Source organism: Colobus angolensis, unplaced genomic scaffold (genome assembly GCF_000951035.1).
Source record: "Colobus angolensis palliatus isolate OR3802 unplaced genomic scaffold, Cang.pa_1.0 Scaffold13, whole genome shotgun sequence".
NCBI classification, from domain to species: Eukaryota; Metazoa; Chordata; class Mammalia; order Primates; family Cercopithecidae; genus Colobus; species Colobus angolensis.
In genome coordinates this window covers 10679507-10698911 of record NW_012114252.1, presented here as the reverse complement: position 1 = coordinate 10698911, position 19405 = coordinate 10679507, and the positions used below count along the sequence as shown (strand labels likewise).

The following is a 19405-nucleotide window of genomic DNA, read 5'->3' as shown; positions in this document are numbered from 1 at the left end:
TCTCGGCCTCCCAAAGTGCTGGGATTACAGGCTTGAGCCACCGCGCCCGGCCTGTAAGTGAGATTCTTAAGAGTAGAACTGCTAAATTAAAGAATATACAGATGTTTTAAATTTTGACAAATACTAGCAAATTTCTGGGGGCCGGGGGAGGTCTGAAACAATTTACACTTCCAGGAACAAAACTATGGGACCCTTGCCCACACTGGATGCCACAGCTATTTAAAAGGTTTTTGGTCAACCCAATGGCAATTTTAAAAATCACCTCTCATTTTACAGTAGTTACATTTCTTATCTTGCTAAAAACTCAAGAAGGAAAGAAGATAAAAGAGCACAATCACCAAACCTCACACGCTCAGCACAGTTCCCTCCTATGCGTTCAACGCTGAGCATCCTGATGGAACTCACTATCCAACTACATACACGTGTATCTTTCAAGTACACAGATAGGACCCAAACACAAAACACAAATTCTAACATATGTTTCTCCTGAAGCTAATTACTATAACTTATAATGCTATGTTACCTGAAATGACAAGATCCGATAATAGGATTAAAACAACATAGAAAAACCAGAAAGAAAACAAGGAATACTAGGAAATATCTTCAAGCCAACATCCCATTTTTCCAGAGCAGGTAGTTTCACGTTTCAAAGCTCTTTGTAAACTCTGTTAAGAATGTCTTTGCCTCATCCTAACAATCCTCATAGTCTCCCATGGATGGTCCTTTAATGCTTGTGATATAAGAAGCCTGCAGGGAAAATATGGAATAGAAAACAGTTTGGAAATAAAATCTGTTGGCTCAGCACATTAAAATTACGGAAAATCGCTATTTTTATAAGGATTATGTGTATCTTTGTTTTTTCTAAGAACTATTTAAGCAATAACAAAAAGACATGATTTTGTTTTTCTTTTTTAGGCAGAGTCTCGCTCTGTTGCCCAGGCTGGAGCGCAGTGGCGTGATCTTGGCTCACTGCAACCTCTGCCTCCCGGGCTCAAACGATTCCCCTGTCTCAGCCACCCAAGTAGCTGGGATCACAGGCTCGTGCCACCACACCTGGCCAATTTTTGTATTTTTAGTAGAGATGGGGTTTCGCCATGTTGACCAGGCTGGTCTCAAACTCCTGACCTCAAGTGACCTGCCTGCCCACCTCAGCCTCCCAAAGTGCAGGGATTAGAGGTGTGAGCCACTGTGCCCAGCCCACATGATCTTTTTCCAGTCATGGGCAGCAGGGACTGTATAAAATCCAATCCCACTTTGTGAAAACTCGGCATAAAAAATTATTAGTCTTATAAAGTGTGGTGTGTTTTTACATTGGGGGAATTTGGCTTATCGTACACTTTCTAAAGCAAATACATAGCAGTTACTCAGAAAAAAAAAATCAAAAAATCATTTTAGTCCTGGATATTAAGTAAAAACAATGTATCAGATAAAGCACAAATCATTTTTCTAAAAACAAAAACATTCCAATCAAACTGAAACAAAAAGTCCAAGGAAAGAAATTACTTTTCAACAGAAGGATCTACTTCTCAATAGAACCCTTTCCCCACAGAGGCTGCATGTGAACTGTGCCTTCAAGGGCAGGCAGCAGTTAGACACGCAGCAGTTAGACACGCAGCAGTTAGACACGCAGCAGTTAGACACGCAGCAGTCAGACACGGGGGTGGGAGGCCACGCACGCCCACCCAGAGAGAGTGAGGAAAGCACTCAGGGCAGAGCCAGCCACGCACGGGAGCAGCGCACACTCAGGCTGGGTGGAGGCACAGCACTGAAAAAAGGGAAATGGGGAAATAGGTTTAGAAAGAAAATCAGTGTGAAAGAAAGGAGGCGGCTGTATATTCTACATGTTTTTCTCTAATGTAGAACCCCAGATGGAAATCATCCTTCTTACTTTCATTAACAAAGATACTGATCTTACCTCACAATATTTTCTTCCCTGAAGTGATTTGTTTTCTGAAGTGTATTTGTGTATCAACTTATTTTCCATAACATGACTATGAGCAGCCAGTGTGTAGGAACCAGATTAGATTTATTTTTATTAATATACCCTTCTCAAAGGCCTAGGACAGATTCTAAAGAAGCATTTTTTGGCCAGGCACGGTGGCTAACACCTGTAATCCCAGCACTTTGGGAGGCCGAGGCAGGCAGATCATGAGGTCAGGAGTTCGAGACCAGCCTGACCAAAATGGTTAAACCCCATCTCTACTAAAAATACAAAAATTAGCCAGGCATGGTGGTGGCGGGCACCTGTAATCCCAGCTACTCAGGAGGTTGAGGCAGAATAGCTTGAACCCAGGAGAGAGAGGCTGCAGTGAGCTGAGATCACACCACTGCACTCCAGACTAGGTGACAGAGCGAGGCTCTGTCTCAAAAAAAAAAAAAAACAACCACCTTTTAATAACTGAAAAATGCATAAACTGTATACAATAAATATTATATATAATATATAAAATAAATGTATTAACTGTATACAAATAAATGCATAATACTGGTACCACATCACTTATCCGGGATTTGGATATTCATCTATAGCAAGAGTTCCCAAACTTTTTCTATAAAGGACCATAGAAAAAGTATTTTAGGCTTGATAGGCCAAATGGTCTCTGTCACAACTACTCAATTCTGCTGTCACAGGACAAAAGCAGCATAGACAATGCATAAATGAAAGAGCATGGCTGTGTTTCAATAAAATTTTATTTACAAAAACAGGCAGCAGGCTGCATTTGTAATGTGGACTGTAGTGCGCTGACCTCTCATCTATACAGACTTAAATGTAATACATTACCATTATATATATATACACACACACACACATTTAAATACAAGTATTATATTCAAATAGTTTTTATAATAACAGAATCTTGGTCAAAATTCCAAGGAAGATATAAAATAAAAAGGGATATTAACAAAAAACTGTAGATAGGCCACATAAAATCTGGGAAACTGGAACCTCTGGATGCATCCATGTAATTTGCCCTCTCCAGATGTCTCTTTAGGCCTTAGTTTTGGACCTACAAAGCAAGGTGGTTAAAATAGACAATTCTGTGATCTTAAGAGCTGTTCCAAGTTAAAGTTATAGATTTTAAGTGGAAATTCCATCTAGAAAATAACAACATTCACAAATAATTTCAAATCTGTGGAAGAACAGAATACGAGTACAGTTATGCACCACAGAACATTTCAATGAGGCACCACACGTATGACAGTGGTTCCACAGATTCTAACACTGTATTTTTAACTGTATCTTCTCTATGTTTACATGTTCAGATACACAAATATTTACCACTGTATTACAACTGCCTGTACAGCAACGTGTATAGGTTTGCAGCCTAGGAGCAGCAGGCTATAACGCACTTAGCCTAAGTGTGTAGGAGACTCTACCACGTAGATTTGTGTAAGTAGACTCTGTGATGTTCGTACAAGGACAAACTCGCCTAATGATGCATTTCTCAGATGTATTCACGTTGTTAAGCAACACATGACTGTATGCCACAGAAACAAGTATAACATATTAGAATAAATTAAGACAGTACCTAGCAGAATTGATCTAATAATAAACATATGTACAAACACTAATCAAAATCATATTCTAGTACCTAAAAAATAAGGTTTCGGTACCATCTTGAATGAATATACCTGGAAAAATCAATTTAATAACAAACATAGGTTAATTCACCTAGCTGAAAGGGGACATATAGATCATTAAAAACAACTTGACCCGAAATAGAGGCATTGGTAAGATTTGATATTAAATGCCACAAAATAATTAAATCACTACAATAACTCACTAAACTCCCTAACATATTTACAGTTAAAAATCTGAAGTTTTTAACTTTAATTCAAATACTATGCAGTATATAAATAAATTCAAATACCATGCAGCATATAAATAAATAAAATGAATGAATGTATCATTCATTAGGTGAAATGGTGATTTTCTAAACTTTTCTATTTTTATAATTACTCTTCAAATCAAGAGTTGAGTTTCAGAATGAAAACACTTCACTTTTCACAAACAGTTTTTTAAAGAATTCTTGGGTTAATTAAAATTCTAGAATCCATCACTACCCACATTTACAAAAGCCATGCTACCACATTGCTTTCTGATATAGAAATGAATAGTTTCTGGTTCATTATCAACTTACCAAACATCTGGCAAATTCTTTGTTTTCTGAAAGGAATCCATAACCTGGATGTACCTTAGAAATGAAAGTAAAAAGCACTTTCAATTTTATCATATTGCAAAAGCTTTATAAGCAAAATGTACAGTGCATTTATGTACTAATATTTATTGTTCAAGAGCCCTTGAATAGGTATACTTCTCTTATACACTGATCAGTTCTAACTCACATTTCTAGGATCAGAATCAAATTCCAAGAAACCGCCTCCTATGTTTACTTTCTCCACACTCCCTATGTCCTAATTGATTCATTTTCCACACAGTATCTTTGTCCTAACCATAATGGGGAGTACACACCCACATATATCTTAATGCCCACTAGCATTTGTCTACATTTTTCAACAAAACTCTCTCTCCTTTTCCTGAAGCTAACTTTGTCCACAATTCTGGAGAATTTCACAATGGCTGGTGTGTCAAAGATTTATGTAAAAGGAACCTTGGCAAGATGGATGAAAAACTCTAAATTCTCCTTTCTTTACAGTACTCACGAACTGGTAATTTCCAAAACCCAGACTACTAGGACAGCTAATACATTTTATTCCTGATGGCATTAATAATACTTAGCTACTACCAACAAGACCTTTCTGTCAAACTGAACTAAAATGGAGGTGTGGTTTTACTTTTATTTTGTGCTCTGAATTGTTTTTCTTCTAATATCTACTCTTCTTTCCTTCCTCACCCCAAACTTTGCCATTCACAACTACTTTATACTATCCTCACCCACAAACCACATTGCTGCAATCTACCAGCTTGATCTAATCAAGTAATTTTTGGCTCTCCCACACTGGCCAAACATAAATTTAGCCACTTCAGTATCAGCCAGTGTTGAACATACTTCTAGTAAAATAATTCTGCTAAAAACAAATTCAAATTTCTGAAGGAACCAGTATCATAATCCACAAATAGTTATATATCAGCAACTTTTAAATGCTGAACTCAGGCTGGGCACAGTGGCTCATGCTTGTAATCCCAGCAGTTTAGGAGGCTGAGGCAGGCAGATCACCTGAGGTCAGGAGTTCAAGACCAGCCTGACCAACATGGTGAAACCCCTTCTCTACTAAAAATACAAAATGAGCAGGGCGTGGTGGCAGGCACCTGTAATCCCAGCTACTTGGGAGGCTGAAGCAGGAGAATCGCTTGAACCTGGCGGGGCAGAGGTTGCAGTGAGCTGAGATCACGCCATTGCACTCTGGCCTGGGCAAAAAAAGCAAAACTCCATCTCAAAAAACAAAACAAGGCTGGGCGCGGTGGCTCAAGCCTGTAATCCCAGCACTTTGGGAGGCCGAGACGGGCGGATCACGAGGTCAGGAGATCGAGACCATCCTGGCGAACACGGTGAAACCCCGTCTCTACTAAAAAATACGAAAAACTAGCCAGGCGAGGTGGCAGGCGCCTGTTGTCCCAGCTATTCCGGAGGCTGAGGCAGGAGAATGGCGTAAACCCGGGAGGCGGAGCTTGCAGTGAGCTGAGATCCGGCCACTGCACTCCAGCCTGGGCGACAGAGCAAGACTCCGTCTCAAAAAAAACAAAACAAAACAAAACAAAATGCTGAACTAAGCTTTATGAACATGGTACAGAACAATTTAAACTACTGTATCAAGGAAGAAGAGTTTCCATTCCACCAATTTCGTTTTATCAACACTCAACTACGGATTTATGTTGGCAAGCTATAGTTAAAATGTTAAGAGTTTTACCTTCGCTAACTGTGCTAATAAACTGTAAACATCTATAATATGGGTTCATGAATTAAGTTTTTTATTTAAACATGCATCTTACTGAAACATTTCTTTCAAAAGAAATGTGAGCACTAATTGAAGCGCTCCAGGCTTAATTGTTGGTGTTGGATGTCTCCATCCAATTTTAGAGATAACTTTGCATAGTTTTTAACACTGTATATAATTAGTTCTCTGATAATTAAAAAAAGAAAAAAGAAAAAAACACTGTTTCCGATGTCAGAAATCATTTTTTTCCTTGGATTCCACTCTATTCATACAGAACTGGGGGTGGAGAGAATGATTTATCCTTGTAAATTATGAGCATTCTACTGACATTAACAAACTAAAATAATTACCAAATGTGCTGTTTTTATTTCTGGAAGTGTACTAGGTATAAGTAATTTTTAAATTATTAAAATGGAATTTAAACAGAGTATTTGGATCCTGTTTATAACACAGAATTTTTTAAAATGCTCTTATTACACTGAAAGGGTTAATACTCAAAACTAATTGGGATTTCTTTTTTCCTAGCATATTTGGAAATGAACTGAAACTGCTCCCTGGTGTGAAAGCTGAATCCAGCAGCCACCTGCAGGATCAGCGACCAACACTGCCAGATGCTACAAAGCCTTTGATTTCCAGTAGCGAATTCGACCACATTTAACTCATGTGACATGAACTAACTGCAATAGCATTTTCAATCATTCTTTCCTATTTTTTTTTAAATACAAACTCTAGCTTTCTGCTCACTACATATGAAACAGCTGCAGTAGATAGATTCATTCAAACTCACAGCTTGGGCCCTGGTTTTCTTAATGGCTTCCATGATGGCATCCACGTTGAGGTAGCTTTTACTGGTGGGAGCTGGGCCAACACAGACGGCCTCATCCGCCATTTTCACATGAACCTGAGGAGACAAATTTCTGCATTAACAGATGCGCCCAGCAAAAAGAATTACCATCATCTGCAAATACACACAAAATTGCAAATTTGATTGTTCCACATATCATTTATAGAGTCATATTTCTTTTTGAGTATGCACTAAAAAGCAACAATGAAACAAATAAACTCAAGAACTCTATTACCCATGATTTCATTTATTACAGCCTAATTCATTGTCTAAGCAAATAATTTCCATAATATCCCCTACCTCTTTATGTAAAATCACAGCAAACAATTTTAGCTTCCTATTCCGTTCATCAATACATAAATTTGATATCGAAAACTACCTTGTTACATGTAGCCAGGGTAGCCCAATATTTTAATAACGAGCACTCAAGACCAGTTCTAAGCAAGCTCCCCAGGAAGTTGGGATAATTAGAGGGACTGAATGGAGGGATGCAGCGAGTGTCCCTGCACAGCATCAGGTCAGCACCAGACACAAATTAAAGCCTAAGACGAAAGAAAGAGTTCAATATCACAACATGTGAACCAGAAAATCTTGAGAATCATTTAAATACTCTCACATTCAATCTTCATCCATTTTACATTTATTCCTAAAAGAAATGATATGTATATTAAGTTCTAACGCTACTCAAAATTCAGGAATGTATGCTCCATTTTTCAGACTACTCACTCTATAATGTTTAAATGTATTTATTTTGCATAATAGAAGCTAAGCATTCAATATGAAAAAGAGTAAACTCTTTAGTTCTAAAAGGAGTCTATTCTTTTCAAATGATGAAAGGATTAGTATCTTTTTAAATGACTTTTCCTAATTTCCTAATGGTCTTCCAGTTTCAGAAACTTCCAGATTACAATTATTTTGCAAGACAGATATATAAAACTGGAACACAAACATACACCTAAACATTTATGACCCACTCCTCCACCAAAAAAAAAAAGTCAAAGGTGGCAAATACCTGAGTATTTCTGTTATAGTCTTCAGTTATGAAATAATTTTTAGATACTTTGTTTTAAATGAGATCTTAAAAAAACAAAAAAGCAGTCTTTTAGAAAGCTAAGAATTCTCTTTGTCAATTCAATAAATATTTTCCACTTTAGTAAAAAATTATATTGAGTATTGAAAGGTAAAAGATCAGGTAAATGCCCAAGGGATTTTCAGGTCAGTATCTTACTATAAAATATCCAAATATATACATTCGGTAATTATTTAATAATACCAATTGCAGGGAAAAGCAACCCTGCTTGCAAAAGGCTTCTAAATATCCCTGTGTTCAAAGCAAGGCCTTCCTCGTGGTTATCGTTGCCTGGTATGCCCCCAACCTCAAGGTGCTCTTCTGCCCTCAGACCAGGATGCCCCCTCCTCTATTGCCCTATTGCCCTCTGTCCACTTCAGATCCTGTTACTGTCAATTTTGTTGTTGTAATTGTGATTGTAGTTTTTTTCTGTAAGAAAGAAATTGAGTACTTCACAATCCTTTAAAAAGAATACATTTAAGTCTTTGTTTAAACTTAAATCCACATTTGTTTTATTGTCCTCAGATACTACCTATTATAGAAGATGCACTTCAAGTTTCACATCTACCACCGGATCTCTCCCAAGCACTTCAATTTAGGATGAATCTCCTGTAATCTAAACTCTGAGAGTAATTAGTGCAAATTTTAGCATATAATCTCATCTACCCAACAATCTCATTTTAACTGCTTTGCACACTGTTACAATTTCTCCTCCACCAGATCATAAGGTTATGCCTTAAATTCTTTTTTTAATCTCCCCTAGCCCAATGTTATGTGATTAAAGCTATTTACTCATAGATACACTTGGGATAGCTGCTTGCTTAGTAACTTTCATTATCAAATGTTAAAAGCCATTGTCCTTGAGGTACAAAAAAGTTGCAACTTTTATTATCTTTTTTTCATTATCTTTGAGGTAAAAATCTACACCTACATAAAGTCTTCTTAATCTTGGCAATACATATGGCAACTGGTGGTTTATGGAGGAAAAGAAATGAAAAGATACACATAGGCACATGTGTTTATGTGTCCAAAATTTCTATAATAAACATGCATTCAAAAGTAAAAAGGAGGCCGGGCGCGGTGGCTCAAGCCTGTAATCCCAGCACTTTGGGAGGCCGAGACGGGCGGATCACGAGGTCAGCAGATCGAGACCATCCTGGCTAACACGGTGAAACCCCGTCCCTACTAAAAAATACAAAAAGCTAGCCGGGTGAGGTGGCAGGTGCCTGTAGTCCCAGCTACTCGGGAGGCTGAGGCAGGAGAATGGCGTAAACCCGGGAGGCGGAGCTTGCAGTGAGCTGAGATCCGGCCACTGCACTCCAGCCCGTGCCACAGAGCCAGACTCCGTCTCAAAAAAAAAAGTAAAAAGGAGAGAGAGAATCCTAATAGTATTGATATTTTTACTTACAGTATTTTCTCTAAACACACTTTTATAATGATACTGCATATATAATTTACACCCTTTTGTTTTTTAATAGCATAATAGACATTTTTCCTATGTTATCACAAACGTTTTGTAAACGTACCAAGAACTAGCTCAGAGCCTAATATATTTTACTGGGTGATTAAGATTGCTCTAGTTAAAAAAAAAAAGACTGCTCCAATAAACATTTGAATAAAGTATGCATTAAAAGCAGGTCAAAACTGCTATGGACTTTACAAAGAAGGACTAAATACAAATTGTTTATAAAGGATTGGTTGGCTTCTTTTCCTCCCTTTGCAGGAACAAATCTTACTTCAGGTGGCAGGGTACATTCAACTCTCAACAAGCCCACAGTCTAGCCCAGGGTCGGTAGTAGCAAAAAGCCATGCAAAAGAAAACATTAGAATTCTCTGCTGCCTTAGTTAAGGAGACACTTAAGAGTCAACCTGGAAAGAACAATCTAACAAACTTTTGAAACTCTATTTCAATTTTGTTGTCATTGCTGTATGAAATGTGTGAGGTGTTTTCTTTGGCTTAATAATACAAAAAACAATATTCAAGCAATGCAGATGCTATTCTGCAGAATGACTTAATATTGCATAGGCTGACTAGATATGTTTGTTTCAAAAATATCAACATCTTGAAAAATATAAATTCCTTTTTATATATTTTAAAAGGAAATATATAACAACCATGGAAAGTTTAAACTGAGGTAAACTAATCAATTAAGCAGGATTTGCTGGTTATATGGTTTCAAAAAGAAAAGTAAAGCATTTTAAGTACTAACACTAAGTATATACACTAAGTATAGTTTGTCTTCATAAACTTCTCCATTCTCAGAAAACCAATAGAGATTTTTAAAGCAGATTATTAGTTTTCCCATCAAGCATTTAGTTTTATATTTTGAATTATTTTATTCTTCAGAGAAAAATTACTTGTATCAGCTTATTACCTGCATGAGCCTCATTTCCAAATAACAAGCTAGGACAACAACAGATGTGTTTTTCATCTTACAGGACTGAGAAAAATCATCTTCTTTATCAACTTTTAAAAAATAAATCAAACTTTTTTTTTTTTTCCGTCTGGCAGCTGCCATCAGGTAAGCCAAGATGGGTGCATACAAGTACATCCAGGAGCTATGGAGAAAGAAGCAGCCCGATGTCATGCACTTTCTTCTGAGGGTCCGCTGCTGGCAGTACCGCCAGCTCTCTGCTCTCCACAGGGCTCCCCGCCCCACCCGGCCTGATAAAGCACGCCGACTAGGCTATAAGACCAAGCAAGGTTACGTTATATATAGGATTCGTGTTCGCCCGTGGTGGCCGAAAACGCCCAGTTCCTAAGGGTGCAACTTACAGCAAGCCTGTCCATCATGGTGTTAACCAGCTAAGGTTTGGTCCAAGCCTTCAGTCCTTTGCAGAGGAGGGAGCTGGATGACACTACAGGGCTCTGAGAGCCCTGAATTCTTACTAGGTTGGTGAAGATTCCACATACACATTTTTTGAGGTTATCCTCACTGATCCATTCCATAAAGCTAACAGAAGAAATCCTGACACCTGATGGATCACCAAACCAGTCCACAGCACAGGGAGATGCGTGGGCTGACATCTGCAGGCTGACAGCCGTAGCCTTGGAAGGGGCCGTAAGTTCCAACACACTATTGGTGGTTCTCGCCAGACCGCCTGGAGAAGGCGCAATACTCTCCTGCTCCACCGTTACCGATAACATAAGTAAAGTTTGTCAAATTCATACCTAATAAACAATTTGAAATAATAATATAAATAATAAAAATATATAAAAATAAATATTAAAAATAAATTTAAATGTTTGGATATAAATAGGTTAAAAATTACACCTGCGGCCAGGCACGGTAGCTCACGCCTGTAATCCCAGCACTTTGGGAGGCTGAGGCAGGTGGATCGCAAGGTCAGGGGTTCAAGACCAGCCTGACCAACATGGTGAAACCCTGTCTCTACCAAAAATACAAAAGAAAATTAGCTGGGGGTAACGGTGCGCGCCTGTAATCCTACCTACTCAGGAGGCTGAGGCAGGAGAATCCCTGAACCTGGGAGGCAGAGGTTGCAGTGAGCCGAGATCAGGCCACTGCACTCCAGCCTGGGAAACAGAGCAAGACTCCATCTTAGGGGTACGGTGGGGGTGCGGGGGGGATTATGCCTGCATTTAAAAACTTTGGGTTAATAGAAAATTTCATATTAGTCAATTAGATGCTGAAAATACATTGAAAAAGACATTCTATTTGGTCCCTGTCCTTATCAAATAGATTGCATCTGAGTGACAAAAAGTGTTAGGCCAGATGTTGTATTTAGTATAAACTCAATGGTCTCAGTGAAAGCTTCTGAATACCTTCTAAACTAGTACATACTGAGAAAGGTAAAGAAGGCAAGCAGCTTTGGAAATGCTTCTTCATGCCTAGAGATATTCTGAAACTTATCACTCAAGGAGATCTGCAGTGAAGTGGACACTATTTACCACGACTAAGAATACAGGAGTTTTCCTTATGATGTCCTTCAATGCAAGAACTCGGAAGAACGCTCCAAGGACGACGTAATACATACTAGATGCACTCCTTGGCTGAAAGTAGCAATACTTTACATAACCCGGCCAGTCTTCAGTATCCACCAAATCTAATCAAATTATCCAAACATTACTAACCAGTGAAAATTATCCTGAAAGTAGAATGGTGGTTGCCAGAGACTATGGGGAGCCTGGAATGGGGAGTTACTGTTTAATGGGTACAGAGTTTCAGTTCTGTAATATGAAGAGTTCTGGAGATGGATTATAGTGATGGCTGCACAACAATGTGAAAGCACTTAATGCCACTGAACTGTACACTTAAAAATAGTTAAGATGGTAAATTTCCTTATAAGCATTTTACCACAATTTAAAAAATAATAAACTTATTGAGAGTCTCAAAAAAAAGAGAGAGAAAATTACCCTGAAAGATTAAAGGGTTAAAGAAAGGAAAGCCAACTGCATTAATCTTCATCTGAATAACTGGGAAAAAAAAAAAAAGAATCAACCAGATAAAATCTTATTTCTAAAAAAAAAGAATAGAATTCTTTCTATTTCATTCAAAGTACCTAAAGATACTTTATACAAGTTTTAAAAAACTAACATTCTGGCATGTCCTCTCCCAGAAAGGCGATTTGATCATAGAAAACAAAATGGTTTTTTTTAAAGATTCGCTTTGATTCCATTTTGAAAAACTACATGTGTAGCACCAAGACATATTTATTAATGGTTATTTTGGATGGTAGAATTAGTGACTACTATTTTTCTTCTAAGATAACTTACATGATTTTCGAAGTGGTAAAATTTAAAACTACAGGGAAAAAAGAGGATACGTTTTTGCCAGTTACAAAATTCCCAGCCCATTTTCTACAATCCTGTTTTCATCTCACAAAAGGGAACTAATACTGAATCAATCTTGGAACCAAAACAAAGGTGTTTTGGTTTTTTTTGTTGTTTGGGTTTTTTTGTTTTTTGTTTTAGTCTTTGTCTTACAAGCATGCATTCCTGAGGATACAGTAAACAACAAAAGAATGAAAACCAGCAGGAGGAGAACTATCTTCTCATACCACTGACCCCTTAGTAGAAGCATCAAGGGAGAAGGGGAGGAATGACAGAGAGAAAGGAGACATCAAGTATTCAAGCAAAATCTTAGCAAGAGCCATATCAGTGTAGCTGGTGGGTACTAGACCACAATGGAAAGGACTGCAGAACAGAGCAGAGAAAGAAGTAGAGTAGGGGTAGGATTGGGTGGGGTAGGGACTGTCCATATGGTTGAATGTAAAGAGTGGGAGAGGCAGAGTGACAGCCGAGAGATGGCTCAGGTTTGTTTTCCTTTATTAGCTTAGGAAAAACTTGAACAAATGCCTTTGAGAAGGGTAATTTGCAAAAAAAAAAAAAACTAGGTGAAAACACCTGAGATATGAAATAATTCAGAGTAAAAAATTTCTGACAAGCAGTGGCAGACCCAAGAGGCTTCCCAAGTGGAGGCTGAGGTGGCAGTGAGCTGTGATTGCACCACTGCCCTCCAGGCTGGGTAACAGAGTGAGACCCTGTCTCAAAAAATAACAAATAAAAAGACTAAAACTGCCATGTGCAGTGGCACAGCTCCTGTAGTCCCAGCAGCTTAGGAGGCTGAGGCAGGAGGATCACTCAAGCCCAGGAGTTTGAGTCCAACCTGGGTAACATAGTGTGACCCCATCTGTAAAAATATAAAATAATAATTAAATAAATGAAATAAAATGAGCAAAATGGTAAACTTTATGTTATATAGATTTTATAAAAAACAAAAAAAACTATACAGATCCATCACAATTTCCGGTCAATTACTGACAAGCCAGAATGAAAGTATACATTTGAAGAATGTCACTACATAGTAAAAAAATAAATAAATAACACTACCTAAGAAAAACTATGACAAGGTAGGGTTGGGGGAGGAAACAAGAAAATACCAGTAAGAGTGTGGGCTCCGCTCTAGCTTGCAATCTTTAAGATTATTTTCCACTTACTAAAGAGAAAGCTATCACACATGCATTCAAGGTCTAGTGATGAAGACATAAATACACAGGCATATATTTCTGAATACATCTTTCTGAAGCAATAACAGAGTGAAATTCTAGGAATAGGACTGGGAAATAATCTCCACTGAAATCAGTATCTTTTAAAAAGTGTTTCCAAACCATATGAACAGCTAATGCCAATTCCACAAAATATGGAGAGCCACCAAAAGTCATGAGATCTTAAAAGCCCTACCAGAGCCCCAGCAGCAGCTATCACTGCTCAACACAGGCCACTAAATGATGACACTATGCATATAAAGCAAGTCATTTAGATGTTCTTAAATTTTTCAATTTTATTGTAATACCCAAGTAGTGTAACAGTTACTCCTTTGGTTAAAAAGAAAAAAAGCTTAAACAGTATAGATACCAGATAATCATTATTCCCTGCCCCGTTTTAAAGACTCCTAGTCCCATTTCCTATTATTATCCAGCTATTATCAGTTTTGCATGTGTCCTTCCAAATTTACCTGAGCATTTTCATACAGATATGCAGACATAAAACTGCAGTTTTATTTTGTGTTTAAGATTTTTCTTGGTTTAAACTGAATCACACTACATATTATTCGACAACTAATTTTATCGCTCAGTTTTTTGTTTTTTTAGAATTCTACCTCATAATTTTTAACTGCTACCCAGTATTTCTAGTAATCTAGATGAATCATAACTTTAACTATTCTCCTAATATTGGACATGGTTCCAATTTGCCGGTATTGTGCACTTTGCAATAAGCTTCCCTAAACATGCCAATCTGTATACATATGTATATTTCTATAAGAAAAATATTTAAAAGTACAAATACCGCAAACTACACACTTAAAATCTTAGGCCAACTTACACTACTATTAGAGATTAATTTCCCCACACTACACCATCATTGAACATGGTTTATCTTTCTAATTTTATTAATGTAATGGAGAAAAATGATTCCTCCTTTTTTTAATTTGCATTTTCCTGGTAATGAGTTTGGGCATATTTGCTTGTTTGTGAGCTATCTGTATTTCTTCTAACCGTTAACTATTTTTTTTTTTTTTTTTTTTTGAGATAGAGTCTCACTCTGTCACCCAAGCTGGAGTAGAGTAGCATGATCTCGGCTCACTGCAACCTCCACCTCCTGGGCTCAAGTGATTCTCCTGCCTCAGCCTCCTGAGTAGCTGGGATTACAGGCATGTGCCACACCACCAGGCTAACTTTTGTAGTTTTAGTGGAGATGGGGTTTCACCATGTTGGTCAGGCTGGTCTCGAACTCCTGACCTCATGATCCATCCGCCTCAGCCTCACAGAGTGCTGGGATTACAGGCATGAGCCACCGCACCCAGCCACTATTAACCATTTTTAAATTTAATACAACAGACATCATATGAAAAAGCAAAGCTGGCCCGTGCGGTGGCTCACGCCTGTAATGCCAGCACTTTGGGAGGTGGAGGCGGGAGGATCACTTGAGGCCAGGAGTTTGAGACCAGCCTGGCCAGCATGGTGAAACCCCATCTCTGCTAAAAATACAAAAAATGAGCCGGGTGTGGTGGCGCATATCTATGGTCCCAGCTGCTTGGGAGACTGAGGCACAAGAATCACTTGAACCCAAAAGTCAGAGGTTGCAGCAAGCTGCTGAGATTGCATCAGCGCACTCCAGCCTGGGCGACAGAGTGAGACTCAAAAAAAAAAAAAAGAAACTATCTTTTGTTTTGTTTTTAATTACATGTAATATATGTAAATATATGTAATACCTAAACTTTTTTTTTCGAGACAGAGTCTCACTCTGTCACCCAGGCTGGAGTGCAATGGCACATTCTCGGCTCACTGCAACCTCCACTTCTTGGGTTCAAGCGATTCTTCCGCCTCAGCCTCCTGAGTCCCTGGGACTACAGGCACCCACCACCACGCCCAGCATTTTTTGTGTATTTTTAGTAGAGACGGGGTTTCACCATGTTAGCCAGGATGGTCTCGATCTCCTGACCTCATGATCGCCCGCTTTGGCCTCCCAAAGTGCTGGGATTACAGGTGTGAGCCACCGCTTTTTTGTAATACCTAAACATGCTTATTCAAAATAAAGCTAACAATTCCACTGACCACACCTGTACCCATTACAATGTCTCTCTCTGGTAATCACTTAACAAGTGAATATGCATTATTAGACTTCAATAGATGCCAAGGGACCCCAACTTGGAGCAATTCTGTCCCCCAGGACACAGTTGGCAATGTCTGTAGATAGTTTTGGCTGTCACTACTGGGGCCTGGGGGGACACTACTAGTATCTAGCGGGTAAGATGCCAGGGATGCTGCTAAAAATCCTATAATGTGCAGGACAGTCACCCATGACAGAGTTCTCTAATCTATAATGTGAATAGTGCCACTGTTTAGAACCTATGCTCTATGCTTTTATATAGGTAACTATAAAAATATTTTAGGGTGGGATTCTTTCACCATTAATGGTATCATACCATATGTGTCCTTACACAAGTTCTCTTTCAATTTTTAATGTCTTAGAGATGTTCTCTGTTGATATATAGAGATCCACCTCAGTCTTTTTAACTACTAAAGAATTCCAAGATATGGTTCTACCTGTTTATGATTCATCTGCTCCCTCATGGACACTGAGTGTGAAGGAATCACCTGGCTGGATGTCACCTCTTGTGCTCCAGGCTGTCTCCTCTGGAGCTGCTCCCATCTCTGCAGCCATCCTCTCCTATCTGTGTTTCAGACTGGGGTTTCCTGCTGCGTGATCCCATCAGCCACCTCTCTTTCAAAATTCCTCACTGTTTCCAGGACCAGCGTTTCCAGGATCCCACAAGTACTCTTCACCGTTTTCCATTAAAATTCTGGTTTGTTGTTTATCTTTAGGTCTTTTCTCTTTAACTTTTTCTCTTCCCTGGGAATTCGGGACAGGAAGATGAAGTCTGACTCATCCCAACAGCCTTAATTATAAGTCAGAACTTTTCAATTTTTTCATTTCTTAACACAGGAAATATATAGTGTATGTATTCTTAATTTAAAATTCAAAGATTATAAACAAGAACATAGTTTTCTAAAATTAATCAGTTAAAACTTATTTTTAAGACTGTCATGAAAAGTATCAACTAATCTAGTGTGCATCTAATATGATATAAAAATGAGTACATGAAAGGGATCATAGCAGTCCTGAACCATTACAGCCATTCCTCTATTGATGTATATTAATGGTGAGTATCTTTCTCATAGTATCTATTTAGACATTATGGCATTCCTAGAAACTGGCTTTCTGAGCTCAGATTCCATTTCCCACATTATCCAATATTTTTCCTGGGATCCCAAAAGACAGGACAACTCTTGATTTATGGTATATGGTTGTTTAGTTTCTTCCCAAAAACTTTCAGATGAGTATTACAAATCGCAGCAAAATCAACCACTCAAAAGTTTCCTGCTGTAGTTAGCTCCCAGACGTTGAAGGTAATCATGAAAAGCAGTTACAGAGCTCAAGAAGTTTTCCTTAGCACAGTCATTTCTCACTGAGCAGTGAGATGAAATTTAAAGACATCAGAAGTATCTGGGGCCGGGCATGGTGGCTCATGCCTGTAAACTCAATACTTTTGGAGGCCAAGGTGGGAGGATCATTTGAGCCCAGGAGTTCCAGACCAGCCTGGGCAACATATACAGGCCCCATCTCTACAAAAAAAAAAACTTCTTTTAATTAGCCAGACATGGTGGCTGGCACCTGGAATCCCAGCTACGTGGGAGGCTGAGGAAGAATGACTACATGAGCCCATGAGTTGGAAGTTGCAGTGAGCTATGGTCATGCCACTACACTTTAGCCTGGGTGACAGAGCAAGACCCTGACTCAAAAACAAACAAACAACAACAACAAAAAGAAAACAAAAATCTCTAGAAGTGTTTTATTTTCTCTTCAAAAATAAATATTCTTTCTCCCCATTTCCCAAAAAAGAAAATTCTTCTATACCCAAAGACAGAATGAGTACTTTGAAGGAGCTCAAGAAACAATTTTCATTTCTTCCTATTCATCCAAGACTAATAATTAATAAAGTTTTTTTTTTGGTTTTTTTTTTTTGATGCAGAGTCTCACTCTGTTGCCCAGGCTGGAGTGCAGCGGCGCAATCTCGGCTCACTGCAATATCTGCCTCCCAGGTGCAAACGATTCTCGTGCCTCAGCCTCCCAAGTAGCTGAGACTACAGGCATGCACTACCACAGCTAGCTAATTTTTTTAGTATTTTTAGTAGAGATGGGGTTTCACCATGTTGGTCAGGCTGGTCTCAAACTCCTGACCCTCAAATGATCCACCCACCTCAGCATCCCAAAGTGCTGGGATTACAGGTATGAGCCACCGCACCTGGCCAAAGATATTTTAACTCAATAGTTAAAGCCCCAAAGTGATTGTGCCATTCACTGAATTCCTTAAGTAGGCCCAGCTACCAGGGATAGATTCCTCTTTGGGGACTTAGAGCGTATAAGAGAACCACACTCAGATAAATATACCAAGAGTAGCAGGATTGAAAAAAAGAAGGGTACCTATGTCTCAACTCCTACCTTCCTTGGAATTGAAGCCCCATGTAAGGTGAAGAATCAGGGTCCAAAATGTGAAAAAAAATAATTGTATCGGGGAGATCAAACTACCTACTAGTCGAAGAACGACCCACCTCCAGCGGCACCGTCATATACAGGGATCCTGATATGCTATGCTGGGCCACCAGCTGAACCACATCAAATGAAAGCCCAAGCAAGCATGATGTCAGCAAGCTTACCAGCCTCATGCTAGGACAACGGCATAGACTCTAGTCTGGAAGAAGGCTCATTTCAGCCGGGTGCGGTGGCTCATGCCTGTAATCCCAGCACTTTGGGAGGCCGAGGCGGGTGGATCACCTGAGGTCAGCAGTTTGAGACCAGCCTGGCCAACAAGCCAAAACCCCATCTCTACTAAAAAGATTAAAATTAGCTGGATGTGGTGGCACGCACCTGTAATCCTAGCTACTCAGGAGGCTAAGGTAGGAGAATCGCTTGAACCCAGGAGGCGGAGGTTGCATTCCAGCCTAGGAGACAGAGCAAGATGCCACCTCAAAAGAGTAAAATAAAAAAAGAAGAAGGCTCATTTCATCTCATAGAGATTTCAGGACGAATTAGTCCTTTAATTTTGGGAAGTAAATTTGTGACAAGATGTACTATAAAGATGGGTTAAAGACACCCTACCTGGCAGCAGCAATGGGCAAGGAAAAAATAAATGGTTGAATGATGGGCTATAATCCCCTTGTCTTTTATTTCAAAATCTAACTTTTCTCCAAGTCCAAATGTCTGGCTGACTTAAGAAAGAACACTTGGGCACAGCTGTTGGCATGCCTCTTTTGTGTAAAAGAGTAAATAAATAAATTCAAATAAAAAGAAACATCAGGACAACACAAGGCAGAAAAACTCTACCTTATAAGAGGTGGCAGCTAGCTCTCTGAAGAGAAAGAACTAGAGAAAAACAAAAAAAAATCTGCCCTACTGGAAGAAAAACTGTATATAGGGGCCGGGCGCGATGGCTCAAGCCTGTAATCCCAGCACTTTGGGAGGCCGAGACGGGCGGATCACGAGGTCAGGAGATCGAGACCATCCTGGCTAA

General features: G+C 39.0%; 1 protein-coding gene and 1 pseudogene across 3 annotated transcripts in view; one reads left to right on the top strand and one right to left on the bottom strand.

Annotated features, from left to right (window-relative positions):
- Positions 1–19405, bottom strand: part of PCCA (propionyl CoA carboxylase, alpha polypeptide) — a 478059-nt gene that overhangs the window by 403717 nt on the left and 54937 nt on the right. For all 3 annotated transcript variants that reach the window (XM_011933842.1, XM_011933840.1, XM_011933841.1), the window contains 2 exons: positions 6686–6799; positions 4143–4196 (listed from right to left, as the gene is read on the bottom strand). In XM_011933842.1, coding sequence (XP_011789232.1) covers positions 4143–4196; positions 6686–6799 — 168 coding nt within the window. The remainder of the gene's footprint in view (positions 1–4142; positions 4197–6685; positions 6800–19405) is intronic.
- On the top strand, positions 10344–10956 carry LOC105505868 (annotated as a pseudogene).